The following is a 27,799-nucleotide window of genomic DNA, read 5'->3' on the forward strand; positions in this document are numbered from 1 at the left end:
GGGTCGGGGAGGCGGGAGGGGCGGGGGGTGGGGGGGGTCGGGAGGAGAGGCGATCCTCGGGGAGGTTCCTCCCCGAACGGCGGCAGCCTGGCCGGGCCCGAGAGCTGCCCGCGGTGGGGAGGGGATAGCGGGGCGGACCCGGAGGACATGGAGGGCGAGGAGGCCCCGTCATGGCGGGGTCCCGGCGGGGCCGTGCGGGAGCTCTGCCGCTCCTTCGGCCACTACAACCGGCACCTGGCGCGGCTGCAGCACAACCTGCGAGAGACCAAGAGGTTCTTCCGCGACGTCAAGTTCTCCCAGGGACATCCCTTCGCCTCGGCGCCTGCCGGTGACGGCCCCCGCTCCGCCTGGGATGGGGATGGGGGTCCCGGGGACGGCGGTGAGAGAGGGGCGGGGACGGGCGGGTGTGAGGGTGAGGGGGCTCGGGGGTAAAGGGGAAACCTTTGCGAGTGAAGGGTCTCTGGGGGCTTGTGAGGGGTCTCTGGGGGCTTGTGAGGGGTCTCTGGGGGCTTGTGAGCGCTGCGGTGCGCAGTGAAGTGTCAGCTTGGCGGGGCTGTCATGGGGGTTACAGGGCTGGGGGGGCCTGGAGGGCGGGAGAGGCTTCGTGGGGTGAAGGGAGGAGAGCAGGGAGTGATTTGGGATGGGTGTGAGGAAAATGGTCTTCTCCCAGAGGGTGCTGGGCACTGCCCAGGCTCCCCAGGGAACGGGCATAACTCCAGGAGGGTTTGGCAGCGGTGCCAGGGATGCCAGGGTGGGATGCCCAGGGTGCCAGGAGCTGCACCCACCATCCCTGTGGGTCCCTTCCGTGGGTTTAGGATGGGGACCCCCTCCCCCTGAGCCCCACCTGCAGCTGCAGCCCCGCAGGGAGGGGATAGAGGGGGCTCAGAAGAGGCAGCCCCTGGCGGGGGTGGCATGAGGGGCTGGCGTTCCCTGTTTGTCCCAGAGTTCCGTGGCGATCGTGGCCTCGCTGGGGGCTCTCTGCTCCTCTGCTGCTGTTGACAAACAGAGCTGAGGGTGGCACCTCTGCTGCCACGGGCAGGACTCGGTGTTTCCATGAGACTGCCTCGTGAGAGGGGTTCAGTGTGACGTGAAAGGTCCATAAAGGTCTTCTTCATTCATCCCCAAAAGGCTCCTGAGTCATCTCTCGTGGCCACTTGTCCGGGATCCTTGTCCGGGATCCTTGTCCGGGATCCTTGTCCGGGATTCTTGCCCAGGATTTTTGGACCTGCTCATCTTGCACTCCAAATCCTGGTTTCACGTTCAAAGTGTTGGGTTTTTCTCTCTGTGTGTATAAAAAGAAAGGGTTTTGGGCTGATTTGGGGTTCGTTTTCCCCTTGTGGCACTGCGGAGCTGTGGCTGGAAAGGTTTTGGGAACAGCTCAGGATTTTGGGGAGTGGCTGCTGCCCCTCTCACCGGGCTGGGTGGGGAAGGAGATTTTGGGATGGGGCAGAGCTGGGTGAGCCTGGGATGTCTGCAATTTGGGATTCTTGTGCCTGGAGAAGAGGAGGATTTGGGGTGACCTGGAGAGAAAAGATGGAATATTTCCAATATTTGCAAGGGATGGAGTGGCAGCACACCGGGAATGGCACTGCCAGAGGGCAGGGAGAGATGGGATTTTGGGAATAAATCCTTCCCTGGGAGGGGCTGGGATGGAATTCCCAGAGGAGCTGTGGCTGCCCCATCCCTGGGAGTGTCCCAGGCCAGGTTGGAGAGTGGAAAAAAGGGTAAAATGGGTAAAATAGAAAAAAAAAAAAGATCAGATGGCAGCCTGGCATAGTGGGAGGCGTCCCTGCCCATGGGATTGGATGATTCCTTCCAACCCAAACCATTCCAGGATTCCCTGGGCTGCTTTGGATGGGATATTGGGAATAAATCCTTCCCTGGAATTGCCAGAGAATCCGTGGCTGGCCCTGGATCCCTGGGAGCGTCCAAGGTCAAGTTGGGTAGTGGATAAAAAACGGATTAAAAATGGAAAAATAGGTTTAAAATAGGGATAAAATAGGGATAAAATATGGATAAAAATGTGATAAAATGCAATCTGGGATAGTGGGACTGTCCCTGCCCATGGGATTGGAGGATCCCTTCCAACCCAACCCATTCCAGGGCTCAGCAGCAGGAATGAACACCTCTGTGCTGATATGGAGTGGGGTTATTTAGAATTCCAGCCTGGTTTGGAAAGGACCTTAAACCCCATCCAGTCTCACACGTTCCAGGGTGCTCCACGCTGGTTTTGGACGCCTCAGTTGATCCAAATCTGTTGAGATTTCAGCTCGTGGCGGCCAAAGCCTGCTGGGAGTCACAACCAGCAGCTCAGAAGTGGTCAGAATCCTTGGAAAACCCCTCAATATTGGCAAAAACAGGGGCTGGAAAACAGAATAAAGGCGGGTGAGACCATCAAAGCGCAGGAAAAGGGATGAGTCAGTGCTTGGAGCCCCCATAAATCGGAGCTGAGGTCGTTCTGCCGAGCTTTGGGGGGATTTGGAGAGCGGTGCTGCTGAGAGCCGCCCTTGTTCGGCGGACAGGCCTCCTTTCATCCCCGCGGTTCATGGGATGTGTGCCCCGGGGCTGGCCCGCCGCTCCAGCGCTGCTCACATGGGCCGGGCCGGGATGGGGCAGAGAGGGAGCCAGGAGCTGGGATGGGGCAGAGGGGGAGCCAGGGGCCGGGATGGGGCCGGGATGGGGCAGAGAGGGAGCCAGGAGCTGGGATGGGGAAGAGAGGGAGCCAGGAGCTGGGATGGGGAAGAGAGGGAGCCAGGAGCCGGGATGGGGAAGAGAGGGAGCCAGGAGCCGGGATGGGGCCGGGATAGGGCAGAGAGGGAGCCAGGAGCCGGGATGGGGCCGGGATGGGGCCGGGATGGGGCAGAGAGGGAGCCAGGAGTCGGGATGGGGCCGGGATGGGGCAGAGAGGGAGCCAGGAGTCGGGATGGGGCTGGGATTGAGCCGGGATGGGGCAGAGGGGGAGCCAGGAGCTGGGATGGGGCTGGGATGGGCCAGAGAGGGAGCCAGGAGCCGGGATGGGGCAGAGAGGGAGCCAGGAGCCGGGATGGGGCTGGGATTGAGCCGGGATGGGCCAGAGGGGGAGCCAGGAGCCGGGATGGGGCTGGGATGGGGCAGAGGGGGAGCCAGGAGCCGGGATGGAGCCGGGATAGGGCAGAGGGGGAGCCAGGAGCCGGGATGGGGCTGGGATGGGGCAGAGAGGGAGCCAGGAGCCGGGGTGGAGCCGGGATGGAGCTGGGATGGGGCAGAGAGGGAGCCTGGAGCTGGGATGGGGCTGGGATGGGGCAGAGAGGGAGCCAGGAGCCGGGATGGGGCTGGGATGGAGCCTGGATGGGGCAGAGAGGGAGCCAGGAGCTGGGATGGGGCTGGGATGGGGCAGAGGGGGAGGCAGGAGCCGGGATGGGGCTGGGATGGGGCAGAGGGGGAGCCAGGAGCCGGGATGGGGCCGGGATGGGGCAGAGAGGGAGCCAGGAGCCAGGGTGGAGCAGGGATGGAGCTGGGATGGGGCAGAGAGGGAGCCTGGAGCCGGGATGGGGCTGAGATGGAACCAGGGTGGAGCCAGGATGGAGCAGGGTTGGAATTGGGATGGAGCCAGGGATGGAGCCGGGTTGGAATTGGGATGGAGCCAGGGATGGAGCCGGGATGGGGCCAGCATAGAGCTCGATGGAATTGGGATGGAGCAGGGATGGGGCTTGGATGGAGGAGAGACGGAACCAGGGTAGAACTGGGATGGAGCAGGGGTGGAATTGGGATGGAGCCGGGATGGGGCTGGGATGGAGCAGGGATGGAATTGGGATGGAGCAGGGATGGGGCTGGGATGGAGCTCCAGCCCCTGGCACTGCCCAGGAATGTGGCTGCGTCCCTCACAAGTGGAAAGTTCTGATCCCACTTTTTGTTGAGTCCCTCTCACCCTAGTTCCATGTCCATGCTCCGATCCCGATTCATGGATCACAGGGAAGGTGTTCTAACCCTGGATCCTGGAGGAAAGATGGATGTGGCAGGACCTTAGGAGAAGTTCTGATCCTGCTCTTTGTTGGGTCCCTCCCACCCTGGATCCGTGTCCGTGCTGACCAGAGGGTGTGGAATCACAGGAAGGTGTTTAAACCACAAATCCTGGAGGAAAGATGGATTTGGGAGCACCTTGGGGAAGCTGTTTCAACCACAAATCCTGGAGGAAAGATGGATTTGGGAGCACCTTGGGAAAGGTGTTTTAACTAGAAATCCTGGAGGGAAGATGGAAAGTCCTGGAGGACTTTGGAGCAGTTTCCCAGTAGCCAAAGGAGCTCCAAGAAGGCTGGAAAGGGAAACTTTCACCTGGATAAGGGGAATGAGGGAAGGTTTAGATGGGATATAGGAAGAAATTCCTCTCTGTGAGGGTGGGGAGGGGCTGGGATGGAATTCCCAGAGAATCCGTGGCTGTTCCATCCCTGGGAGTGTCCAAGGCCAGGCTGGAGCAGCGTGGGCTGCTGAAGGTGTCCCTGAGTGGCAGAGGAACAGGATGAGCCTGAAGGTCCAACCCAAACCAGGCCAGCATTCTCCATCCATATAAATAATCCTTCAATTATTTGCTGCTGCATCCCTGTGATTTTTTTGGAGATCTTTCTGGTGGATTTAAGGATCCACCAATTCTGAGCCTTCCTAGAGGGAGGAGAGGGAGCTCTGCTGCCTCGGAAGCCTCAGCAGAGAAGAGGCTCTGCCTCTGCAGCCCTCCCTGAATTGCTTGTTTCACGCTGCAGATCCTGAATCCCAGGAGAAGCTCCAAGCAATGTCCCCAGATCAAAGCCATCCTAGGGATGAAGGCTCAAATGTGCCATTTGTGGGATTTTCACAGATCTTTATCTCCTGTGAGCTCCTGGTCAGCTTCCAGCCCTCTTGATGTGGCTCCTAAAAGGCTTGTTTGGAAAACAATCCCCAAAATCACCTTTCAGGGAGAGCTTCCTCCCTTCAGCCCTTCCCAAACTCGGGGTTTGGGGCTCAGAACTGGGGTTCTGAGATGGGGCAGTGCTGAGCCACAAAGAGGATTTCCCCTTAGTTTATGGGGTGGAAAAACTCCTCCAAAATCCTATTCCCAGCTGGAAGATTTGAGGGGAAGGCAAACCTTGGGCAGGGTTTTAAAGGAGCTTCCAACCAATCTCAGACTACACAAAGTGCTCCAAATTTGGCTGATTTTAATTAAACTGGAGTGATTAAGCTGTCAGGGTGAGGAGAGGGATGTGTTGTAGGATCTCTTTAATGGGGTTTGCAGTGTGAGGAGGTTCCTGGTGAAGGGGAGGATCTTGTTTTCCTCACAGTTTGGGCCGCCGGAACATGACTCATGAAAACAAAAAAAGAATTTTAACAGCAATTTTAAAACAGAATTTTTAACCCTGTAAAATCCCTTCCAGTCTCAGAGCAATCCTGGTGCTTTGTACCTCTCAAATTGTGCATTTTTTAGGGACTGGTGGTTCCATTTCCCGTTTAATTGCATTCCTGGGATTTTTTTGTGTTCCTGCTGAGGGATTTGTTTGTGGTTTTGGGGCTGTCAGAGTCATCCTGCTGCTGTGCACGAGGGGGATGCTGAATTTAGCTCTTGCCAAAGCTGCATTTAGGACTTTTTAAGAAAGGAAAACAGGAGCTAAACTCAGCCCTGAGCCTGAATTAGCACAGCCTGGTCATGTTTGTGGGGTCTGAGGGAGGTTTGTGGGGTCTGAGGGAGGTTTGTGGGGTGTGAAGGCCATTTGTGGGGTCTGAGTGATGTTTGTAGGGTGTGAGGGAGGTTTGTGGAATCTGGGAGAAGTTTGTAGGCTCTGAGGGCCATTTGTAGGGCGTGAGGGCCTTTTGTGGGGTCTGAGCGATGTTTGTAGGGTCTGAGGGAAGTTTGTGGGGTGTGAGGGCAGTTTGTGGGGTTTGGGAGAAGTTTGTGGGCTCTGAGGGAGGTTTGTGGGATCTGGGAGAAGTTAGTGGGCTCTGAAGGCCATTTGTAGGGTCTGAGGGCCGTTTGTGGGGTGTCTGAGGGCCGTTTGTGGGGTCTGAGGGAAGTTTGTGGGGTCTGTGGGAGGTTTGTGGGGTGTCTGAGGGCCGTTTGTGGGGTGTCTGAGGGCCGTTTGTGGGGTCTGAGGGCCGTTTGTGGGGTGTCTGAGGGCCGTTTGTGGGGTCTGAGGGAAGTTTGTGGGGTGTGAGCAACATTTGTGGTCCCTGAGAGAGGTTTGTGGGCTCTGAGGGAACCTTGTGGTCTCTCAGGGAACTCTGTGGGCTTTGAGGCTGTTCCAGAACCTTCTGGCTGGCGGCAAAGCTCCTTCCCTGGGGCTCATCCCCTGCCAGGCTGCCGGGGTTCTGTGCCCCTGTAACAACCCTGAATGACCTCCTGTCCTGCCACGGGGACGGCGTTGGCACGGCGGGAGCTCCCCCGTGCAGCAGCGGGGCTGCGGCGTCCCCTTTTTCGGGCCAGCCCCTGACCCCGTCCCCGTTGCAGGCCCCGGCCCCGTGTCGTTCCCGCGGCACGAGGAGGAGCAGCTGCAGCGCTCGGTGAGCTGGAGGCCCTGCCTGCTGATCCTGGGCCAGAACTGCCGCGCCAAGGCCCGCCTGCTGAACGTGCTGCTGGGCCAGGAGCTGCTGCCCGCGCCCGGCACCCCGGAGCTGCTGCCTGCCGCTGGGGCTGGCACTGCCACCAAGGAACTGCTGCCTGGGGCTGGCACTGCCACCAAGGAACTGCTGCCTACCCCTGGGACTGGCACCCCGGAGCTGCTGACTGCCGCTGGGGCTGGCACTGCCACCAAGGAACTGCTGCCTGGGGCTGGCACTGCCACCAAGGAACTGCTGCCTACCCCTGGGACTGGCACCCAGGAGCTGCTGACTGCCGCTGGGGCTGGCACTGCCACCAAGGAACTGCTGCCTGGGGCTGGCACTGCCACCAAGGAACTGCTGCCTACCCCTGGAACTGGCACCCAGGAGCTGCTGCCTGCCGCTGGGGCTGGCACTGCCACTGAGAGGATGCTGCCTACCCCTGGGACTGGCACCCAGGAGCTGCTGTCTGCCGCTGGGGCTGGCACTGCCACCGAGAGGGTGCTGCCCACCCCAGGGACTGGCACCGCCACCAAGGAACTGCTGCCTACCCCTGGAACTGGCACCCAGGAGCTGCTGCCCGGGGCTGGCACTGAAGAACTGCTGCCTGGGGCTGGCACTGCCACCAAGGAACTGCTGCCTGGGGCTGGCACTGCCACCAAGGAGCTGCTGCCTGGAGCTGCCACCAAGGAGCTGCTGCCCAGGACTGCCACTACCACTGAGGAGCCTCTGCCCGCTGCTGGGGCTGGCACTGCAGAGCTGCTTTCCACCCCCGGGGCTGGCACGGGCACTGAGGAGCTGCTGCCCACCCCTGGGACTGTCACCGAGGAGCTGCTTTCCACCCCTGGCACTGTCACCGAGGAGCTGCTGCCCACCCCTGGCATTGTCACCGAGGAGCTGCTGCCCACCCCTGGGACTGTCACCGAGGAGCTGCTGCCCACCGCTGGCACTGTCACCGAGGAGCGGCTGCCCACCCCCGGGGCTGGCCCGGGCACCGAGGAGTGCTGCCGGCGCCGCCGGGTGCGCTTCACGCACGGGGCGCGGCCGCGGCTGAGCCTGGCGCTGCCCGGGCAGTACGAGCTGGTGCAGGCGCTGGTGGCACACAGCGGGCACTGGGACACCATCCCCGAGCAGGACCTGCAGGTGCCCGGGGACGCCGAGGATCCCGCGCAGAGGGTGGCAGAGCTGGAGGTGGTGCTGCCCTGCGCGCTGCTCAAGGTCAGGGTGGCGCCGTGACTGGCACTGCCGTGGGGTGGGGGGAGCCTGGGGTGGCACTGCCACTGTCCCTGGGGAGCCTGGGGTGGCACTGCCACTGTCCTGGTCTGTGGGGAGCTTGGGGTGGCACTGCCACTGCCCATGGGGAGCTTGGGGTGGCACTGCCACTGTCCCTGGGGAGCTTGGGGTGGCACTGCCACTGTCCCTGGGGAGCCTGGGGTGGCACTGCCACTGTCCTGGTCTGTGGGGAGCTTGGGGTGGCACTGCCACTGCCCATGGGGAGCTTGGGGTGGCACTGCCACTGTCCCTGGGGAGCTTGGGGTGGCACTGCCACTGTTGTGGTTCCTGGGGAGCTTGGGGTGGCACTGCCACTGTTGTGGTTCCTGGGGAGCTTGGGGTGGCACTGCCACTGTCCCTGGGGAGCTTGGGGTGGCACTGCCACTGTCCCTGGGGAGCTTGGGGTGGCACTGCCACTGTTGTGGTTCCTGGGGAGCTTGGGGTGGCACTGCCACTGTCCCTGGCATGTGGGACAGGACATTTACAGGACTGATAAATTAATTCCCAAATTGTCCCTGCCCTGGTCTGTAGGGAGTTTGGGGTGGCACTGCCACTGTCCCTGCCCTGGTCCATGGGGAGTTTGGGGTGGCACTGCCACAGCCCTGTTCAGTAAATTCCCCTGCTGGCTCTTTCCTGGGACACTTGGTTTAAGTTTTGTCCTAAAATTCCAAGGCATTTGGTCCAAAATAAGGAATTCGGAGTTGTCCAAGAATCAGCCTTGTCCTAAACTGGGCTAAAACTCCAAAGATTAGGTCCAGACGAAGGGATTTGGAGTCAGGGATCGGCCCTGCTGAGACTCCAGATCTGCTTTGGAGGATTCCAGTTTTTTGCTGTGTGAATGACTCCCAGGGCATTTTTCCACGGAAAAAACCTCTCCAAACCTCCTCCTCCTCTTTTCTTTTTCCCAGGAAGTGGACATCGTGGTGGCTCCATGCCGGGGCTTCCAGTCAGCTGAGGCCACCCTGGCCGAGTTTGTGAACCAGGTGCTGCCCGTCGTCACCTTCGCCATCAGCGAGCCCCGGCTGTCCCCGTCGGACCAGGCAGAACTTCGGGAAATCAAAGCAAAATTCTCCCTGCCCATCTTCTTCCTGCGAATCCCCGAGGCCGGCGGCGAGCCGAGCTCTCCCAAAACCCCCGGGCGGGACAAATCCCCGCTGCAGCTGCAGCTGCTGGAGCTGGGATACCTGAGCCCCTCCGGCCCCTGCGGCTGCGGCGCTCCCGGCTCCTCCGTGCTGGTGGAGCAGCTGGAGAAGCTGCGGCTGCTGAGCTCCTTCTCCAGGCAGGTGCTGCAGCAGCACCTGGTGGAGGCGGCCACGAGGCTGAGCGAGGTGCACGGGCGCTGCCTCAACATCTTCATCAACCAGGCCTTCGACATGCAGCGCGACCTGCAGATCACCCCCAAGAGGCTGGAGTACACGCGCAGGAAGGAGAACGAGCTCTACGAGTCGCTGATGGGCATCGCCAACCGCAAGCAGGAGGAGATGAAGGAGATGATCGTGGACACCCTGGGGAATATGAAGGAGGAGCTGCTGGAGGATGCTGCCAGCATGGAGTTCCGAGGTGGGAGCCAGCTGGAGGGAGGGTTTGGGGTGGTTGGGGGGAAATGCAAAGTTGGCGCAGGAGTTTGGTGGGATTCCAACCTGCAGTCCCAGCATGGTCACAGAACTTTAAACATGAATCAAAATCCGGGATCAGGCAGATCCTGACTGGAATAATTCATTAATTCAGTGAGACTCCAGCCTGCAATTCCCAGCTGGTCACAGAGCCCTAAAAAGAAATCAAAATCTGGGATCAGGCAGATCCTGACCACAATAATTGATGGATTCAGTGAGACTCCAACCTGCAATTCCCAGCTGGTCACAGAGCCCTAAACACGAATCAAAATCTGGGATCAGGCAGATCCTGACCACAATAATTCATGGATCAGTGAGATTCTAACCTGGAATTCCTGCATGGTCACAGAGTCGTAATCACAAATCCAAATCAGGGATCAGGCAGATCCTGACTGGAATAATCGATGGATTCAGTGAGACTCCAACCTGCAATTCCCAGATGATCCCAGAACCCCAAACGTGAGTCAAAATCTGGGATCAGGCAGATCCTGACCACAATAATTGATGGATTCAGTGAGACTCCAACCTGCAATTCCTGGATGATCCCAGAACCCCAAACACGGATGAAAATCAGGCATCAGGCAATATCCATTTTTTTTGGCATGATGTGTTGGATGAGGTGATAATGATCTTGGATAAAATAATTGAATCTTGGATAGTCGTTAATAATCTTGGATAAAGTCTATTAATAATCTTGGATGAAGTCATTATAATAATATTGAATAAAATACTGATAGTCTTGATAAAATAATGATGATAATCATGGATAAAATGGTCATAATCATAGATAAAATAGTAATACTGGATAAAATAATGATGATAATCATGGATAAAATGGTCATAATCATAGATAAAATGATAATATTGGATAATGATGATAGTAATTGATAAAATAATGATAATTTTGGATAAAATAATAAGTAATCTTGGAGAAAATGATCATAATCTTGGAGAAAATGATCATAATAAATCTTGGAGAAAATTATAATAAATCTTGGATAAAATAATTATAATATTGGAGAAAATAATAATCAATAATCTTGAATAAAATGATCATAATCTTGTGTAAAACAATAAAAATGCAATTCTGGGATCATTGAGAAGAACATTATTTAAAAACAATGTCTGGATCGGCGTGTGCTCCTCAGAGCACCCCCAGGGGTGTTCTCCCAGCAATCCCAGATCTCCAGTGGGGTATTTTCAGGATCCCCCGTGGCAGGCAGGAATGATGAACCTGACTCCGTGTTCTCAGCAGGCTGATTTATTATTTTATGATCTGTATTATATTAAAGAATGCCACACTAAACTGTGCTAAAGAACACAGAAAGGATACAGACAGAGGGCTAAAAGATAATAATGAAACTCGTAACTCTGTCCAGAGTCTGGCACAGCCTGACAGGGATTGGCCATTAAAACAATTCCCATGTTGGATAAACAATCTCCAGCCACATTCCAAAGCAGCAAGGCACAGCAGAAGCAAATGAGATGATATTGTTTTCCTTTTTCTCTGAGGCTTCTCAGCTTCCCAGAGAAGAATCCTGGGCAAAGAGGAGTTTTCAGAGAGTGTGACTGTTGTGTTTGCAGGCAGCCAGGAGGAGGGAAGAGGCGAGAATCTTGACTCCACGTTTCAGAAAGTTGATTTATTATATTATGATCTATATTGGATTAAAAATGCTAAACTAAAACTAGACTAAAAGAATCATCAGAGGGCTACTGAAAATAGAATAAAATGAATAACAAAGTCCTGTGACTGATCAGAGAATCTGAACAGCTGGACTGTGATTAGTCATTAATTAAAAACAACCATGAGACCAATCACAGATCCCCCTGTGCATTCCACAACAGCAGATGATCATTGTTTACATTTTATTCCTGAGGCCTCTCAGCTTCTCAGGAGAAGAAAATCCTGGCTAAAAGGTTTCCATAAAATATGTCAGTGACAGTGACACTCCGGGCTGACTTTTCCTCCCTGTCCCTGCAGACATCATCATTCCCGAGAGCGGCGAGCCCGTCAGCTCCAAGGACATCAAGCGCTGCATCCAGCAGATCCAGGAGCTGATCATCTCCCGGCTGAACCAGGCTGTGGCCAACAAACTGATCAGCTCCGTGGATTACCTGAGGGAGAGCTTCGTGGGCACCCTGGAGCGCTGCCTCAAGAGCCTGGAGGAGTCCTGGGAGGGCTCCGTGCACCCGCCCCGGGGGCTGGAGAAACCCCGGGATGGCTCCGTGCACATCACCAGCAACTATCTCAAACAGGTGGGGATGGGGGTGCTGGAGCTGCCGTGGGCCTCAGTTTGGGTGACATGGTCAGACTGTGGCCATAAAACACATGTGAGATAACGGAGTAAATCAGTTACCTCATAAATCTGGATAAAAGCATCAAATTGCAGCATAAAAACACCTTAAAACTCTGGAGAGACCCCGGGAGGGCTCTGTGCACCCTCCCCAGGGGCTGGAGAAGCCCAGGGATGGCTCCGTGCACGTCACCAGCAGCTGTCTCAGACAGGTGGGGATTGGGTGCTGGAGCTGCCGTGGGCCTGAGTTTGGGTGACATGGTCAGACTGTGGCCATAAAACAACTGAAAACTCTGGAGAAACCCCAGGAGGGCTCCAAGCACCCGCCCCGGGGGCTGGAGAAGCCCAGGGATGGCTCCGTGCACGTCACCAGCAGCTGTCTCAGACAGGTCTGGAATGGGGCTGGAATCACTGGGGTTTGGGGTGCTGGAGCTGCCGTGGGCCTCAGTTTGGGTGACATGGTCAGACTGTGGCCATAAAACAACTAAAAACTCTGGAGAGACCCCAGGAGGGCTCCAAGCACATCACCAGCAGCTGTCTCAGACAGGTGGGGATTGGGGTGCTGGAGCTGCCATGATCCTGAATTTGGGTGAAATGGTCAGACTGTGGCCATAAAACACATGTGAGATAACGGAGTAAATCAGTTACCTCATAAATCTGGATAAAAGCATCAAATTGCAGCATAAAAACACCTTAAAACTCTGGAGAGACCCCGGGATGGCTCCGTGCGTGTCACCAGCAGCTGTCTCAGGCAGGTGGGGATTGGGGTGGTGGCACTGCTGTGGGCCTGAGTTTGGGTGAAATAAGCAATTTATGGCCATGAGATAACACAGTAAATCAGTTATCTCCCAAATCTGTGTAAATAATCAAATTATGGCCATAAAAACCTTGAAACTCTGGAGAAACCCTGCGATGGCTCCGTGCACATCACCAGCAGCTGTCTCAGACAGGTGGGGATTGGGGTGGTGGAGCTGCCATGGGCCTGAGTTTGGGTGAAATAAGCAATTTATGGCCATAAAACACACATGAGATAACACAAGAAATCAATTATCTCCTAAATTTTAATGAAATAATCAAATTATGGCCATGAAACACACATGAGATAATACAGTGAATCAATTATCTCCTAAATTTGTATAAATAATTGAATTACAGCCTAAAAACGTGCATAGGATAACACAGTAAATCAATTAGCTCCTAAATCTGTATAAAATAATCAAATTACAGCATAAAAACACCTAAAAACTCTGGAGAAACCCCGGGATGGTTCTGTGCACATCACCAGCAGCTGTCTCAGGCAGGTGGGGATTGGGGTGGTGGCACTGCTGTGGGCCTGAGTTTGGGTGAAATAAGCAATTTATGGCCATGAGATAACACAGTAAATCAGTTATCTCCTAAATCTGTATAAAATAATCAAATTGTCTCCTAAATCTGTACATAATAATCAATTTATGGCCATGAAACGCACAGTATATCAATTATCTCATAAAAATAATCAAATTACAGCATAAAAATGCACATGAGATAACACAGTAAATCAATTAGCTCCTAAACCTGTGTGAAATATTGAATTACAGCATAAAAACACGAGATAACACAGTAAATCAATGTGAAATAACACAATAAATCAATTATCTGATAAACCTGTATTAAATAATCAAATTACCACCTAAAATGCTCATGAAATAACACAATGAATCAATTAGCTCATAAACCTGTATTAAATAACCAATTTAAAGCCTAAAAACACCCATGAACATCACAATAAAATAAAAAACACCCATGAAACAGCAGAATAAATCAATGTGAAATAACACAATGAATCAATTAGCTCATAAACCTGTATTAAATAATCAAATTAAAGCCTAAAACCACCCATGAACATCACAATAAATCAATGTGAAATAACACAATGAATTATCTCATAAACCTGTACTAAATAATCAAATTACAGCCTAAAATGCTCATGAAATAACACAATGAATCAATTATCTGATAAACCTGTACTAAATAATGAAATTACAGCCTAAAAACACCCATGAAACAACACAATAAATCAATGTGAAATAACACAATGAATCAATTAGCTCATAAACCTGTATTAAATAATCAAATTACAGCCTAAAACCACCCATGAACATCACAATAAATCAATGTGAAATAACACAATGAATCAATTATCTCATAAACCTGTACTAAATAATGAAATTACAGCCTAAAAACACCCATGAAACAACAGAATAAATCAATTAACCGAGTGATTCATGGACTGTCCCCATTTTTTCCATTTTCACAGGCTCTGGCGAAGCTCCTGGCTGGCAGAATTCCCATTTTTCCCTCTTTTCCAGATCCTGAACGCAGCCTATCACGTGGAGGTGACGTTCCACTCGGGCTCCACGGTGACCAGGATGCTGTGGGAACAGATCAAACAGGTGCGGACTCTTGGAAAAGGGAATTTGGGAGCAAAAAAAAAAATCCTCTCAGCCTCTCCCAAAATTTATTCCTGGGCATTTCCACGCCTGGAAGCGGCCAAGGATGGAGATTGGAGCAACCCTGGCGGGGTGGAATGGGATAAAATTTAAAATCCTTTCCAGTCCGAGCCAGTCTGGGAATTCCAGGATCCTCATTCCACAATATTGGTGGGAAGAGCAGAGAGAGCTCTTCCCAAATCGGTGACATTTTTTCCTGGGCTGAGGTGTGGAAATTCCAGGTGTTGGAATCAGCACGTCCTGTAATTCGTGGGTAATTAAATTGCTCTGCCTCACCCTTCGTTAGAAACCACAGAATTCCAGAGGGATCCCTGTCCCGGGAAGGGAGGAATCCGGAGTTTGTTCCCACTCTGGGCTGGGATTGTTTGAGGAGAAGTTTTGTTCTTGCTCGTCCATCCGAGCAGGGAATAAAGTTCCCGCTCAGAGCAGGAAATTCAGGAGGAAATTTAGGTTGGATTTAGGGAAAGGTTTTTTACTGGAAGTGGGAGAAAGTTCTGGAATGGGAGGCGGTGGAGTCACCATCCCTGGATGTGCTTAAAGAAAGAGTGGGGGTGGCACTGGGGGCCTTGGATGGGGCTGATTCCAGGGATTGGTGCCTTGGACTGGGGCTGACTTTTGGGATTCGGGCTGATTCCAGGGATTGGTGCCTTGGATTGGGGCTGATTCCAGGGATTTGGGGATGATTCCAGGGATTGGGGCTGATTCCAGGGATTGGTGCCTTGGATTATGGCTGATTCTGAGGATTTGGGGCTGATTTTTGGGATTGGTGCCCTGGACTGGGGCTGATTTTTGGGATTAGGGGCTGATTTTTGGGATTTGGGGCTGATTTTTGGGATTTGTGCCTTGGATTTGGGGCTGATTCCGAGGATTTGGGTCTGATTTTTGGGATTTGTGCCCTGGATTGGGACTGATTGCAGGGATATTTGCCTTGGATTTGGAGTGTATTCCCGGGGTTTGTGCCTTGGATTTTGGGGCTGATTTTTGGGATTTGTGCCTTGGATTTGGGGCTGATTCCGGGGATTTGGGGCTGACTTTTGGGATTTGTCACCTTCGACTTGGGACTGATTTTTTGGGGTTTGTGGCTTGGACTGGGGGCTGATTTTTGGGATTTGTGCCTTGGATTGGGACTGATTGCAGAGATCTATGCCTTGGATATGGAGTTTATTCCAGGGGTTTGTGCCTTGGATTGGGGGCTGATTTTTGGGATTGGTGCCTTGTATTGGAGGCTGATTTTTGGGATTGGTGCCTTGTATTGGAGGCTGATTTTTGGGATTGGTGCCTTGGATTGGGGGCTGATTTTTGGGATTTGTGCCTTGTATTGGGGACTGATTTTTGGGATTGGTGCCTTGTATTGGGGGCTGATTTTTGGGGTTTGTGCCCTGGATTTGGGGCTGATTTTTGGGATTGGTGCCTTGTATTGGGGGCTGATTTTTGGGATGTAGTTGGGGTGTTAGGGCTGGGTTGAGCTCGATGATCCCGAAGCTCTCTTCCAGCCTGGTGCTTCCGGGATTGTGATTCCGTGCTTTTCCCAGATAATCCAGCGGATCACGTGGGTCAGCCCCCCGGCCATCACCAGCGACTGGAAGAGGAAGGTGGCCCAGGACGCCATCGAGAGCCTCAGCGCCTCCAAGCTGGCCAAGAGCATCTGCAGCCAGTTCCGCACGCGCCTCAACAGCTCCCACGAGGCCTTCGCCGCCTCCCTGCGCCAGGTCCGGGGAGCGGGATGGGCATGGGGCTGGGGGGTTGGAACTGAAAAACACCAAAATCTGCCCGGGGATGGGGGGTTTGAACTGAAAAACCACCAAAATCTGCCCAGGGATGGGGATGGAAATGGGGGGTTTGAACTGAAAAACCACCAAAATCTGCCCGGGGATGGGGATGGGGCTGGGGATGGGGATGGGGATGGGGGGTTTGAACTGAAAAACCACCAAAATCTGCCCAGGGATGGGGATGGAAATGGGGGGTTTGAACTGAAAAAACACCAAAATCTGCCCGGGGATGGGGCTGGGGATGGGGATGGGGGGCTTGAACTGAAAAACCACCAAAATCTGCCCGGGGATGGGGGATTGGAACTGAAAAACCACCAAAATCTGCCTGGGGATGGGGATGGGGGGCTTGAACTGAAAAACCACCAAAATCTGCCTGGGGATGGGGGGTTTGAACTGAAAAACCACCAAAATCTGCCCAGGGATGGGGCTGGGGCTGGGGATGGGGATGGGGGGTTTGAACTGAAAAACCACCAAAATCTGCCCGGGGATGGGGATGGAAATGGGGGGTTTGAACTGAAAAACCACCAAAATCTGCCTGGGGATGGGGGGTTGGAACTGAAAAACCACCAAAATCTTCCCGGGGGATGGGAATGGGGGGTTTGAACTGAAAAACCACCAAAATCTGCCCGGGGATGGGGATGGGGGCTTGGAACTGAAAAACCACCAAAATCTGCCTGGGGATGGGGATGGGGGGTTGGAACTGAAAAACCACCAAAATCTGCCTGGGGATGGGGCTGGGGATGGGGATGGGGATGGAAATGGGGGGTTTGAACTGAAAAACCACCAAAATCTGCCCGGGGCTGGGGATGGGGATGGGGGGTTTGAACTGTAGGAACTCCAAAAACTGCCCGGGAGATTGGGGCTGGGGATGGGAACGTGGGGTTTGAACTGCAGAAACTGCCTGGGAGATCAGGGCTGGGGATGGAAATGGGGAGTTTGAACTGCAGAAACTCCAAAAACTGCCCGGGAGATCAGGGCTCGGGATGGGAATGCGGGGTTTGAACTACAGAAACTCCCTGGGAGCTCGGGGCTGGGGATGGAAATGGGGGGTTTGAACTGAAAAAACACCAAAAGCAGCGGGGTGAGGCAGCGCTGTCCCTGCAGCTGGAGGACGGCCACTCGGGCCGCCTGGAGAGGACCGAGGACCTGTGGCTGCGCGTCAGGAAGGAGCACGCGCCGCGGCTGGCCCGGCTGTCCCTGGAGAGCAGATCCCTGCAGGACGTGCTGCTGCACGGTCAGCTGCCTGCTGGGAGGGGACACTGCTGGGAGGGGACACTGCTGGGAGGGGACACTGCTGGGAGCGGGGTCCTGCTGGAAGGGGGACACTGCTGGAAGGGGACACTGCTGGGAGCGGGGTCCTGCTGGAAGGGGGACACTGCTGGAAGGGGACACTGCTGGGAATGGGGTCCCTGCTGGGCACGGGGTCCTGCTGGGAATGGGGACACTGCTGGGAACGGGACACTGCTGGGAACGGGACACTGCTGGGAATGGGGACACTGCTGGGAACGGGACACTGCTGGGAGGGGACACTGCTGGGAACGGGACACTGCTGGGAGGGGACACTGCTGGGAGCGGGGTCCTGGTGGGAGCGGGGTCCTGGTGGGAATGGGGTCACTGCTGGGAGGGGACACTGCTGGGAATGGGGACACTGCTGGAAGGGGGACACTGCTGGGCACAGGGACACTGCTGGGAGGGGACACTGCTGGGAATGGGGACACTGCTGGAAGGGGGACACTGCTGGGCACAGGGACACTGCTGGGAGGGGACACTGCTGGGCACAGGGACACTGCTGGGAACGGGACACTGCTGGGAACGGGACACTGCTGGGGATGGGGTCTGGGAATGGGGTCACTGCTGGGAATGGGGTCACTGTTGGGGAGGGGTCACTGCTGGGAATGGGGTCACTGTTGGGAATGGGGTCACTGCTGGGAATGGGGTCACTGTTGGGGAGGGGACACTGCTGGGATTTGGGTCACTGCTGGGAGCGGGACACTGCTGGGATTTGGGTCCTGCTGGGAACGGGACACTGCTGGGAGCAGGGACACTGCTGGGAACAGGGACACTGCTGGGATTTGGGTCCTGCTGGGAACGGGGTCCCTGCTGGGAACGGGGTCCCTGCTGGGAGCGGGGTCACTGCTGGGAACGGGGTCTGGGAGGGGGTCACTGCTGGGTACAGGGCACTACTGGGATTGGGGTCCTGCTGGGCACGGGGTCCTGCTGGAAGGGGGTCACTGCTAGGAATGGGGTCCTGGTGGGAATGGGACACTGCTGGGCGCAAGGTCACTGCTGGCAGGGGGGTCCTGCTGGGAGCGGGGTCACTGATGAGGAGGGGGGTCACTGCTGGAAGGGGGACACTGCTGGGAAGGGTTTCCTGCTCCCCCTCCTCCCCAGGCAGCAGCGGAGGGGAGGGAGTTTGGATTTTTACTCCATTTTCCAGTGGAGGGAGTTTGGATTTTCACTCCATTTTCCAGCCAGGTTTCAACTGGCACCTGACAGCTGGGAATGTGCAGGAGGGAAAAACATGGATTGGGGGCTGATTCTTGGGATTGGTGCCTTGGATTTGGGGCTGATTCTTGGGATTGGTGCCTTGGATTTGGGGCTGATTCTAGGGATTTGTGCCTTGGATTGTCACCTTCGATTTGGGGCTGATTCTTGGGATTGGTGCCTCGGATTTGAGGCTGATTTTTGGGATTGGTGCCTTGGATTTGAGGCTAATTTTTTGTGATTGTTGCCTTGCAGGGAAGCCCAAGCTGGGCAGGGAGCTGGGCCGAGGCCAGTACGGGGTGGTGTACCTGTGTGACAGCTGGGGGGGACACTTCCCCTGCGCCCTCAAATCCGTCGTCCCTCCGGATGAGAAACACTGGAACGACCTGGCACTGGAATTTCACTACATGAGGTCTGCGTGCTGAGTGCTTCCCCCATTCCACAGGGATCTGGTTGATTTCCCAGGATGATTCAGGCTGGAAGAGCCCCCAGCCTGTGGCTGATGTCCCCTTTGTCACCCAGCCCAGAGCTCGGAGTGCCACATCCAGGTTTGCTGCAGGAATCTGGGGTTGGAGCTCCTGGAATGCTCAGCCAGGGATGCTCCTTCCTGCCTTAATCAGATTCCCTGCTGCCTGTGCTGTCCAAATTCAGAGGAAATTCGAGTTTACAGACCATAATAACCAGCAATTCTCCTCCCCTGCTTCCTGGTGGTGAATCCTCTCTCTTTTCCCACTCCTTGTCCTTCCTGAATCCCCAGGAAAGCCAAGGATGGCTCTGCAGTGCAGAGAGCAGCTGGTTTGCAGTAAACAGCTGCAGGCACGGCCAGCTCAGACAAGAATGGCTTTTTTTGTGACTCTAACCTTTAAAAAGGCTTTTTTTGTTGTTGTTTAACTGCCTCAGACAGCTGAGGATTGTGCTGCTCTGAGCTGTGCTGGGAATTTTTGCAAAATCTGCAGCTCTGGGGCTTCTTCCCTTGGCCTGGGCTAGAGACTGGGGACAAAAATGACCCAAATTTTCTGTCCCTGGAGGGATTCAGGGGCCAAAAATTACCCCATTTTTTTTATGCTGAACCTGCTCCAGGTCCCTTCAGGGATCCCCTTGGTCTGGGCTGGAGAACAGGGCCAAAAATGACCCAGATTTTTTGTGCTGAACCTTCTGCAGAGATTTTGAGGCTTCTTCTCTTGGCCTGGGCTGGAGGACAGGGTCAAAAATAACCCAAATTTTCTGTGCTGCATCTGCTCCAGGTCCCTGCAAGGACTCAGGGAGCAAAAATTATCCCAATTTTCTGTGCTGAACCTCCTGCAGGTCCTTGCTGGCACTCTGGGGCTTCTTCCCTTGGCCTGGGCTGGAGAAGAGGGCCAAAAATAACCCAGATTTTCTGTGTTGAACCTTCTGCGGAGACTCTGGGGCTTCTTTCCTTGGCCTGGGCTGGAGGGTGGGATAAAAATAACCCACGTTTTGTGTTCTGACCCCTGTGCAGGTCCCTGCAGTCCCACGAGAGGCTGGTGCACCTGCACGGCTCCGTTATCGATTATGGCTACGGAGGAGGCTCCAGCATTGCTGTGCTGCTGATCATGGAGAGGCTGCACAGGGACCTCTACACAGGGCTGAAGGTGCCAAATTCTCCTATTCAGTATTTATCTTATATTTATTTTATCCCTGGAAGTGCCAGGACAGAGCTTGGAGCAACCTGGTTTAGTGGGAAGTGTCCCCCTGCCCATGGGATGAGTTTGGATCTCCTTTCCAACCCAAAACTGATTCTCTAATTTTAAAAACTCCCCATTAATCTGTAAAACAAAGCTGGAATGACTCAATTTTAGTAAAGAAGAGCAGGCCAAAGCAACTTCTAGGCATAAAATCTGAGTTTTTCTCCTCACACTTAACCTGGTTTAGTGGTAAGTGTCCCTGCCCGTGGGATGAGTTTTAATCTCCCAATCCAAAACTGACTCTCTAATTAAAAACTCCCCTTTAATTTGTAAAACAAAGCTGGAATTACTCAATTTTGGTAAAGAAGAGCAGGCCAAAGCAACTTCCAGGCATAAAATCTGAGTTTTTCTCCTCAGGCTTAACCTGTTTTAGTGGGAAGTGTCGCTGCCCATGGGATGAGTTTTAATCTCCCAATCCAAAACTGATTCTCTAATCAAAAATTCCCATTTAATCTGTAAAACAAAGGTGGAATGACTCAATTTTGGTAAAGAAGAGCAGGCCAAAGCAACTTCTAGGCATAAAATCTGAGTTTTCCTCCTCACACTTAACCTGGTTTAGTGGGAAGTGTCCCTGCCCATGGGATGAGTTTGGATCTTCCTTCCAACCCAAAACCTATTCTCTAATTTAAAATACCCCTTTAATCTGTAAAACAAAGCTGGAATTACTCGATTTTGGTAAAGAAGAGCAGGGCAAAGTAACTTTTAGGCATAAAATCTGAGTTTTTCTCCTCACACTTAACCTGGTTTAGTGAGAAGTGTCCCTGCCCATGGGATGAGTTTGGATCTCCCAATCCAAAACTGATTCTCTAATCAAAAATTCCCATTTAATCTGTAAAACAAAGGTGGAATGACTCAATTTTGGTAAAGAAGAGCAGGCCAAAGCAACTTCTAGGCATAAAATCTGAGTTTTTCTCCTCACACTTAACCTGGTTTAGTGAGAAGTGTCCCTGCCCGTGGGATGAGTTTTGATCTTCCTTCCAACCCAAAACCTATTCTCTAATTAAAAACTCCCCTTTAATCTGTAAAACAAAGCTGGAATTACTCAATTTTGGTAAAGAAGAGCAGGCCAAAGTAACTTTTAGGCATAAAATCTGAGTTTTTCTCCTCACACTTAACCTGTTTTAGTGGGAAGTGTCCCTGCCCATGGGATGAGTTTGGATCTCCCAATCCAAAACTGATTCTCTAATAAAAAATTCTCCATTAATCTGTAAAACAAAGGTGGAATGACTCAATTTTGGTAAAGAAGAGCAGGCCAAAGCAACATTTAGGACTGAAATCCTCGTTTTTCCCCTCAGGCTGGGCTGGAGCTGGAGCCTCGGCTGCAGATTGCGTTGGATGTGGTGGAAGGGATCCGCTACCTGCACAGCCAGGGCTTGGTGCACAGGGACATCAAACTCAAAAACGTCCTGGTGAGGAAAATCCCTGCCTCTGCCTCATCCCAGAGCCTTCTTCGTGGGAAAAAACAAGCTTTAAGTGAAGGAATAAATTTCTCCACACAGGATATTTTAAGCTGTGCTGGTGTCAGCCACAGGGAGGTTTTGCTGTCTCTTTTCCTGGCTGGAATTCTGGGGCAAAGGCAGCAGGAGCTCCTCACACGAGGCACCTTTTAATGCTGGCCAGGGATTTTTGTACAAAATCACCAGCAGGCCCCTGGCTGGGTGATGGTTGGCACTGACTCCATGATTCACAGAAGGCTGATCAATAATCATCTTTATTAAAAACCCCGTTGCTCTCTTATCTCTCTTATCAGCTGCACCTCCTTGGTCCTCCAATCCAAGCACCATCACCCCTGGGTAATTAGGAAATCACCCCTTGGAAACAAATCTCCATAACACACTCCACATGTGCACAGGAACACGTGGAGCAAGTTAAAATAAGAATTGTTTCTCATTCTTTTCTCTGATCTTCTGCTGAGCCTTCTGCAGAGATTTTGGGGCTTCTTCCCTCGGGCTGGGCTGGAGAACAGGGCCAAAAATGACCCAAATTTTCTGTGCTGAGCCTTCTGCAGAGATTTTGGGGCTTCTTCCCTTGGCCCTGGCTGGAGAAGAGGGACAAAAATGACCCAAATTTTCTGTGCTGAACCTTCTGCAGAGATTTTGGGGCTTTTTCCCTCGGCCTGGGCTGGAGAAAAGGGACAAAAATGACCCAAATTTTGCATGCTGAACCTTCTGCAGAGATTTTGGGGCTTCTTCCCTTGGCTCTGGCTGGAGAATGGAGCCAAAAATGACCCAAATTTTCTGTGCTGAGCCTTCTGCAGAGATTTTGGGGCTTCTTCCCTCGGGCTGGGCTGGAGAACAGGGCCAAAAATGACCCAAATTTTCTGTGCTGAACTTTCTGCAGAGATTTTGGGGCTTCTTCCCTCGGGCTGGGCTGGAGAAAAGGGACAAAAATGACCCAAATTTTGTGTGCTGAACCTTCTGCAGAGATTTTGGGGCTTTTTCCCTTGGCCTGGGCTGGAGAAAAGGGACAAAAATGACCCAAATTTTGCATGCTGAACCTTCTGCAGAGATTTTGGGGCTTCTTCCCTTGGCCCTGGCTGGAGAACAGGGCCAAAACCGACCCAAATTTTGCATGCTGAACCTTCTGCCGGTCCCTGCAGGGATCAGGAGCCAAAAATGACCCACATTTTCTGTGCTGAACCCTCTGGAGAGGCAGGACAATGCCTGGGAAAGTTGTGTTTGCTGCCACAGCACACATCTCGAGCTGTTTATTTTCCAGCATCCGTCTCATTACGTGGTCATGACAATCACCAGAAAAAAAATTTATTTAATTTTTTTTTTTTTTTTTTGCAAAACCAGCACGATATCAAAAAATCAATATGTTATGGGAGAAATGAGGTTCTCACCTGCCTGCCTGTGGCTTTTTTCCCCAGCTGGACAAAAAGAATAGGGCCAAAATCACAGATCTGGGCTTCTGCAAACCCGAGGCGATGATGTCTGGCAGCATCGTGGGCACCCCCATCCACATGGCTCCCGAGCTCTTCACAGGTAGGATCCCCTGGATCCGCTGCTCTGCCTGCAATCCTGGAGGCAATTCCTCGGAATTCATCTCTCAGTCGCTCCTGAGAGCATTCCAGCCCCAGGAAATTCCCTGCTTTCAATGCATGCCCTGGATTCCTCCTGGGGTTTAAGTGCCGCCCTTGACAGAGGATGATGGGGTTGGTCAGCTCTGCTGAGTAATTAACCTTGCAATTAGAAAGGTACATTATCATTAGGAGGAAGCTGGAAATCCTTGGCTTTCATAGGGAAATACTCCAGGAGGGATTCCCTGGAAGGAATTCCCGAGCTGTTCCTACCTTGGAGTGAGTTTGGATTCTCTGGGAATTCCGAGGGGTTTTTCCTGAGTTTTGGAGCCACTTGGGAGCTCAAATCCCACTGATCCCAATCCTTCTGTTCTGCCAGAGCTGCTCCTGCTTGGATAAGGTTGGGATCCAGTGGAAGCATCTCCGTTGGTGTGGATTTAGGGGATGTCTGGGATATTTCTGGGATGAGGGGCTGATGTTTGGCTCAGGCCTTACAGGTGTTGGTGTTTAAAACACACCGGAGCTCAGTTTGGAATTCCTGGTACAGCTTAAATTTACAAATCCTGGGAATTGGAACAGCTGAACCTTGATCCCAGCTCCTGCTGCCTTCCTGCTGTGGAATTGAGGTTTAAATCTGGGGAGGTGGGAGCCTGGAATCCCCTCTCAGCCTGCCCACTCCCAGGGATTCTTCCCTGCTGATCCCACGTGGTTTTTTTTTCCCAGGGAAATACGACAATTCCGTGGATGTTTATGCCTTTGGGATCCTGTTCTGGTACCTCTGCTCGGGCCACGTGAAGTTACCTGAGGCTTTTGAGAGGTGTGCCAGCAAAGATCACCTGTGGAACAACGTCAGGAGAGGTACCTGGCCTTGGCTCTGCCCCGAAGCACCCGGGGGGTGGGGAAATCCAGGTTTATTCTGGTGGTGGAGAGGTGAAAGGTAAAAATCCCAGAATCCCTGAAGTTGGGAAAGATTTCTGGGATGGAGTCCGAGCAATCCCTCCCTGGGAGGGGCTGGGATGGAATTCCCAGAGGAGCTGTGGCTGCTGCATCCCTGGAGTGTCCCAGGCCAGGCTGGAGAGTGGATAAAGTGAATAAAAAGGATCAAATGGATAAAAGGCAGCCTGGGATGGTGGGAGCTGTCCCTGCTCATGGGATTGGATGGTCCCTTCCAACCCAACCCATTCCAGGATTCCATAAGAAATCCCAATTTCAGGATTCCTGACTCATTCCCAGCTTGTAAATTCCCAGATTTTCCGTGGCTGCCCCACCTCTAGAAGTGCCCTAGGCCAGGTTGAGTAGTGGATAAAAAGGATAAAAAGAATTAAATGGATAAAATTGATAAAAAGGATAAAAAGGCAGCCTAGGAGCTGTCCCTGCCCATGGGATTGGAGGATCCCTTCCAACCCAACCCATTCCAGCATTCCCTGGGCTGGTTTAGATGGGATTTTGGGAATAAATCCTTCCCTGGGAGGAGCTGGGATGGAATTCCCAGGGAATCTATGGCTGCCCCACCCTTAGCAGTGTCCCAGGCCAGGCTGGAGCAGCCTGGGATAGAGAAAAGTGTGGAGCTGATGATTCCTTCCAGCCCAACCCATTCCAGCATTCCCTGGGCTGCTTTGGGTGGGATTTTGGGAATGAATCCTTCCCTGGGAGGAGCTGTGGCTGCCCCTGGATCCCTGGGAGTGTCCCAGGCCAGGTTGGAGCAGTCTGGGATGGGGGAAGGTGTCCCTGCCCATGGAATGGGATGAGGTCAAGGTCCCTCCCAGCCCAGGCCATGATTCCATGGATTTGGCCACCCTCTGGAAGTGTCCAGCAGGGCCCTCGGCCGTTCCTTGGCAGCATTGCTGGAATGTGCCCCTTTCCCAGGAGCTCCAGAGCCCACCCAGCCCCTCCACCTGCTTTCCCTGGAAATTCCTGGAAATTCCTGGTGATCCCCTGTGCCACCCAACCCCTCCACCTGCTTTCCCTCGGTTCGGGCAGGGCTTTCCCTGGAAATCCCTGGTGATCCCAGTGTGCCACCCAGCCCCTCCACCTGCTTTCCCTGGAAATCCCTGGTGATCCCAGTGTGCCACCCAGCCCCTCCACCTGCTTTCCCTGGAAATTCCTGGTGATCCCTCTGTGCCACCCAACCCCTCCACCTGCTTTCCTCGGACATTCCTGGAAATTCCTGGTGATCCCAGTGAGCCACCCAGCCCTTCCACCTGCTTTCCCTAGACATTCCTGGCATTCCTGGTGATCCTCTGTGCCACCCAACTCCTCCACCTGCTTTCCCTGGATGTGAGCAGGGGCAGGGCTTTCCCTGGAAATTCCTGGGGGATCCCCTGTGCCATTCAACCCCTCCACCAGGAATTTCCTGGGTGTGGGCAGGGCTTTCCCTGGAAATTCCTGGTGATCCCTCTGTGCCACCCAGCCCCTCCACCTGCTTTCCCTGGGAATTCCTGGAAATTCCTGGTGATCCCAGTGAGCCACCCAGCCCCTCCACCTGCCTTCCTTGGAAATTCCTGGCATTCCTGGTGATCCCAGTGTGCCACCCAACTCCTCCACCTGCTTTCCCTGGACATTCCTGGTGATCCCAGTGAGCCACCCAGCCCCTCCACCTGCTTTCCTTGGATGTGGGCAGGGCTTTCCCTGGAAATTCCTGGAAATTCCTGGGGGATCCCTCTGTGCCACCCAGCCCCTCCACCTGCTGTCCCTGGAAATTCCTGGTGATCCCAGTGTGCCACCCAGCCCCTCCACCTGCTGTCCCTGGGAATTCCTGGAAATTCCTGGGGATCCCCTGTGCCACCCAGCCCCTCCACCTGCTGTCCCTGGCCATTCCCGGCGTTCCCGGTGATCCCGCTGTGTTTCCAGGGGTGCGTCCCGAGCGCCTGGCGGTGTTTGACGAGGAATGCTGGCAGCTGATGGAAGCCTGCTGGGACGGGGACTCCTCCCAGCGGCCTCTCCTGGGAATCGTGCAGCCCATGCTCCAGGGAATCATGGACCGGCTCTGCCGGGCCGCCTCCGAGCATCCCAACAAAGGCCTGGACGACTCCACCTGAGCGGGAATTGCGGCAGCGGTTCGGGAATTGAGGCGGGATTTTGGGAATTCCAGCCCCGCCTCCGCCGCGGAGCTGCGAGCCAGCCCCGAGGGGGGACAGGGAGGGGCCCAGGGGGTGACAGCTCCATCCCAATCCCACCCCGTTACATCCCTATGGAATTGGGACAGGGAGGGGCTCAGGGGGTGACAGCTCCATCCCAATCCCACCCTGTTACATCCCTATGGAATTGTTTGGGACAGGGGGGTGACAGCTCCATCCAGTCCCACCCTGTTCTCCCTATGGAATCGAGGGATGGCAGATGGAAAACCCAAACCCTTCGGGCCCGCGGGGGAGCTTTGCCAATCCCACCCCAAGCCTTGGGGAGGGATCCACGGGATGGGACAAACCCCTTCCCAAATCCCCAGGGGAGCCATCCTGCTCCTCCCTGTGCCGCTGGCAGCGATTCCAGAGTGCTTGGAGAGGAAGGAAAAGGCACCAGAGTTTAGGATCGGGGCGTGTTGGGAAGCTCCGAGGAGCTGGAGATGTTTACATGGACAGGAGCGAAGCTTCCGTGTTTTTTTTTCTATGGGGACTCGGAAAACCCCACCTGGATAAGCTATTGATCCCTAATCCCACCTTTCCCTCCTTTTCCCCCCTCTCCTTTGCTTCCTTCAGTTTCTTGGAGTGGCTGGAGAAGCCTTCCCCTGCTCCCGCCCTGCGTTCCTCGGAGGTTCCTCTTGGTAGCACCACAAAAAGTCCTTAAAATTCTGGATTCTTCCCTGGGGGAAAGTGCCAAAATTCCTTAAAAAAAAAAAAATCAGGATTTGGGGCTTGGAATTCCTGGGGTTGTCGTGGCAGTTTGAAACTGGGCTGAGTGTGCACAGGAAGATTTTAAAAAACGAGGATTTTTCCAGCTTTGTTTTTTTCCGAGTTGGATGGGAAGAAAGATCCTTCCTTCTTCCCCTCGCTTTCACTCCAGGCTGGAATTTGGTTGGAATAAAATAATAATAAAAAAAAATGGGGATAGGGAAGAAGGGGGATCCCGGGCAAGCTTGTCTTTCCCAAATTCCTGGAAATCCCAGTTTGCTTCCTGCATTTTTGGGGTGGAACTGGAGCAGGAAACGCCCCTGGGCGGCTCCACGAGGAACTGAGGAGTTGGGAATTCTCCCTGGAGTTGCCAGGGAAGAGGGAAGGTGGAATTCCTTGGCTGAAATTCCAGCGGCCGAGGATGGGTTGAGTGGGAATCTTCTCCTTTCTTTGTGCAATAAAAAATGGATTCAGGAGCTTTTTATGGAGAAAGAAAAATAAAAACAAAACAAAAAAAAAAAAACACAAAAAAAACCAAAACAAAAAAAGGTTTTTTTGTTTCTTCTCTGCACCCGTGGGGGATGTGCCGGAATTCCCAGAGGGATGGGGACGGATCCAACCTCTCCTGCTGTTCCAGAGTGGGGATTTTATGGATTTAAACTCTCCTGCCATTCCAGAGCGGGAATTTTATGGATCCAGCCCCTGTTTTGGCATTCCAGAGTGGTTCTGTTCTGGCATTCCCAGTGGGATGGGGACGGATCCAACCTCTCCTGCCATTCCAAAGTGGGA

The 27,799-nt window shown here is 53.6% G+C and overlaps 1 protein-coding gene across 1 annotated transcript; it reads left to right on the forward strand.

The window, feature by feature from the left end:
- The first annotated feature begins 14 nt into the window (after positions 1-14).
- On the forward strand, positions 15-27,558 carry DSTYK (dual serine/threonine and tyrosine protein kinase). The gene is made up of 14 exons (XM_038162298.1): positions 15-379; positions 6,449-6,624; positions 7,537-7,755; positions 8,718-9,369; positions 11,404-11,678; positions 14,065-14,148; positions 15,738-15,914; positions 17,079-17,208; positions 18,714-18,870; positions 19,939-20,071; positions 21,460-21,573; positions 23,037-23,151; positions 23,910-24,044; positions 26,037-27,558. Exons 1-14 carry the CDS (start codon positions 148-150, stop codon positions 26,222-26,224), a joined length of 2,787 nt encoding a protein of 928 aa, XP_038018226.1. The 5' UTR covers positions 15-147; the 3' UTR covers positions 26,225-27,558.
- Positions 27,559-27,799: the final 241 nt, after the last annotated feature.

The sequence above is a fragment of the Motacilla alba genome, chromosome 26 (genome assembly GCF_015832195.1).
Source record: "Motacilla alba alba isolate MOTALB_02 chromosome 26, Motacilla_alba_V1.0_pri, whole genome shotgun sequence".
Taxonomy (NCBI): domain Eukaryota; kingdom Metazoa; phylum Chordata; class Aves; order Passeriformes; family Motacillidae; genus Motacilla; species Motacilla alba.

What these genes read in the sequence shown, in the direction of transcription:
- DSTYK (XM_038162298.1), top strand. Translation starts at nt 148, where the DNA reads ATGGAGGGCGAGGAGGCCCCGTCATGGCGGGGTCCCGGCGGGGCCGTG. An exon ending in TGCCAGCATGGAGTTCCGAG is followed by an intron (nt 9,370 to 11,403) that starts GTGGGAGCCAGC and finishes CTGTCCCTGCAG; the next exon opens with ACATCATCATTCCCGAGAGC. An exon ending in GTGGAACAACGTCAGGAGAG is followed by an intron (nt 24,045 to 26,036) that starts GTACCTGGCCTT and finishes CTGTGTTTCCAG; the next exon opens with GGGTGCGTCCCGAGCGCCTG.